Source organism: Triticum aestivum, chromosome 3D (assembly GCF_018294505.1).
Source record: "Triticum aestivum cultivar Chinese Spring chromosome 3D, IWGSC CS RefSeq v2.1, whole genome shotgun sequence".
NCBI classification, from domain to species: Eukaryota; Viridiplantae; Streptophyta; class Magnoliopsida; order Poales; family Poaceae; genus Triticum; species Triticum aestivum.
The window spans coordinates 575,539,711-575,541,473 of record NC_057802.1 but is presented as its reverse complement, the minus strand read 5'-3'; the positions used below and the strand labels follow the sequence as shown (position 1 = coordinate 575,541,473).

General features: G+C 49.2%; 1 protein-coding gene across 1 annotated transcript; it reads left to right on the top strand.

Annotated features, from left to right (window-relative positions):
• Positions 1-302: 302 nt before the first annotated feature.
• On the top strand, positions 303-1,069 carry LOC123076558 (uncharacterized). The gene is made up of 2 exons (XM_044498737.1): positions 303-412; positions 577-1,069. The coding sequence occupies exons 1-2, from the start codon at positions 303-305 to the stop codon at positions 1,067-1,069; spliced, it is 603 nt and encodes a 200-aa protein (XP_044354672.1).
• The last annotated feature ends 694 nt before the right edge of the window (positions 1,070-1,763 follow it).

Sequence of the window (1,763 nt, the reverse complement as noted above, 5' to 3'; positions counted from 1 at the left end):
CCACTTTAATGTACACCGCAACTTCTAGCACTAAAGTGACCGTTTACGCCAAGTTCTAGCACCACCAGTGTAATTGACTCAATTATAATTCGTGTACGTCTCGATCTACGTCCGTCCCTTCTCGGTCTGAGCCCTTCATTTAAATATACAGCCTATACAGACCAAATCGACAATCCAAACTTAGATCCAGCGAGCGTTTCGACGAGCGAGGGAGCTAGCGTTTCGACGAGAGATCCATCGATCCACACATCTCATATACGTACGTAGTCCTCTCGCCTTTAATTCGCGTCGTGATGAGGATCATGGCGGCGGCGGCGCTACTGCTGCTGCTGGTGTCGCTGGCGGCGGCGGCGCCCACGAGCAACACATCGGACAGGTGGGAGAGGACGAGGAGCGAGGAGAAATGGCGGATGTTCATGGAGTGGAAGGCCAGGCACGGGCACGGCACGACCAACAGCTCCCTCACCGAGGAGGAGGAGGAGCACGTGTAGGCCATGTTTATAAGGATTTCTGCGACATCGACCAGCTGTGGCATGACGACGGCTACTCCGTCTTCTCGGGGGAGAGGGGGATGAGCGAGGAGGAGACACGGCAGATCTTCACGGAGTGGAAGGCCAAGCAGGGCACGACCAACAGCTCCCTCGCCAAGGAGGAGCAGCGCGCGTACACCATGTTCAAGCACAGGCTCGGCCTCATCGACCGGCGGTGGCATGACGAAGGCTACTCCGTCTTCTCCTGGGAGAGGGGGAGGAGCGAGGAGGACACGCGCAAGATCTTGGCGGAGTGGAAGGTACGAGTAGGCATTACCTACAGCTCCATCGCCCACGAGGAGCACCGGTACACCATATTTAAGGAGGCCCTCCGCGACATCGACCAGCACAACGCTGGCTACGCCATCGGGGTCTACAATAACAACCGATGCATCGACCAGTTCAGCCATCTCACCCAAGAGGAGTACGAAGCCGTTTGCTGCGGGTACTGGGAGGTGATGCCGTCCGAGGCCGAATTACAGAGGGTGGGCGAGATCCAGGAGCGCTTGTGGCAGGCATTTACTCATCGGCTAATTTAATTCTTGGTTGACAGGAAATTTAGTGGATTGCTTTTTTATGGCTCATCATGCATCTCCAATGTTTTCTATACCAGCAAAAAGTATGATCTTTTTTAACACAAAAGTTGATGGTTTTCTCATAGATGAAGTTGTTAGGATATAGTATGTCTGTGTTGGCTCATTCTAAAATACTAGTAGTATTTTACTAGAGTTGAGCAAAGTATGTGAAGTGTTTTAGCAACATCTGAATATTGCACATGGCTTTCATTATGCAAGATAGGAGAGGGAGTAGAGGCTTATTCTTTCATGCAATAATATACTGGTGCTGGTTGGATTATATTCTTGCCTTGTTTAGGCGCATGGGACACACTACAGTGCTTCTATTTTCCATGTTTGTGCCCATGGCCTCACCGGACTACTATTATTCTGGAAGACTTGCAAAAAGCTTCCAGCATATATACATGGGGACGATATCAATTGGAGACATGGAGCAGAGCTATTTTCTTGCAAGACAGGAAGTTGTTGCCATGTTGAATTGTGATATCATTAATCACAAAGCGGTTCCAACACTAGTAGCTTATCATTTTATCTCGTTCATAGAAAGAAAAAACTTGTTTGATTAATAAGTAGTTGTATATCCCACGTATGTTTAATCATTGTATTTCTTTTCAAGTAGCGTGGCGACATTCTCCCCTTGGCAGTGGGCACCCTAAAT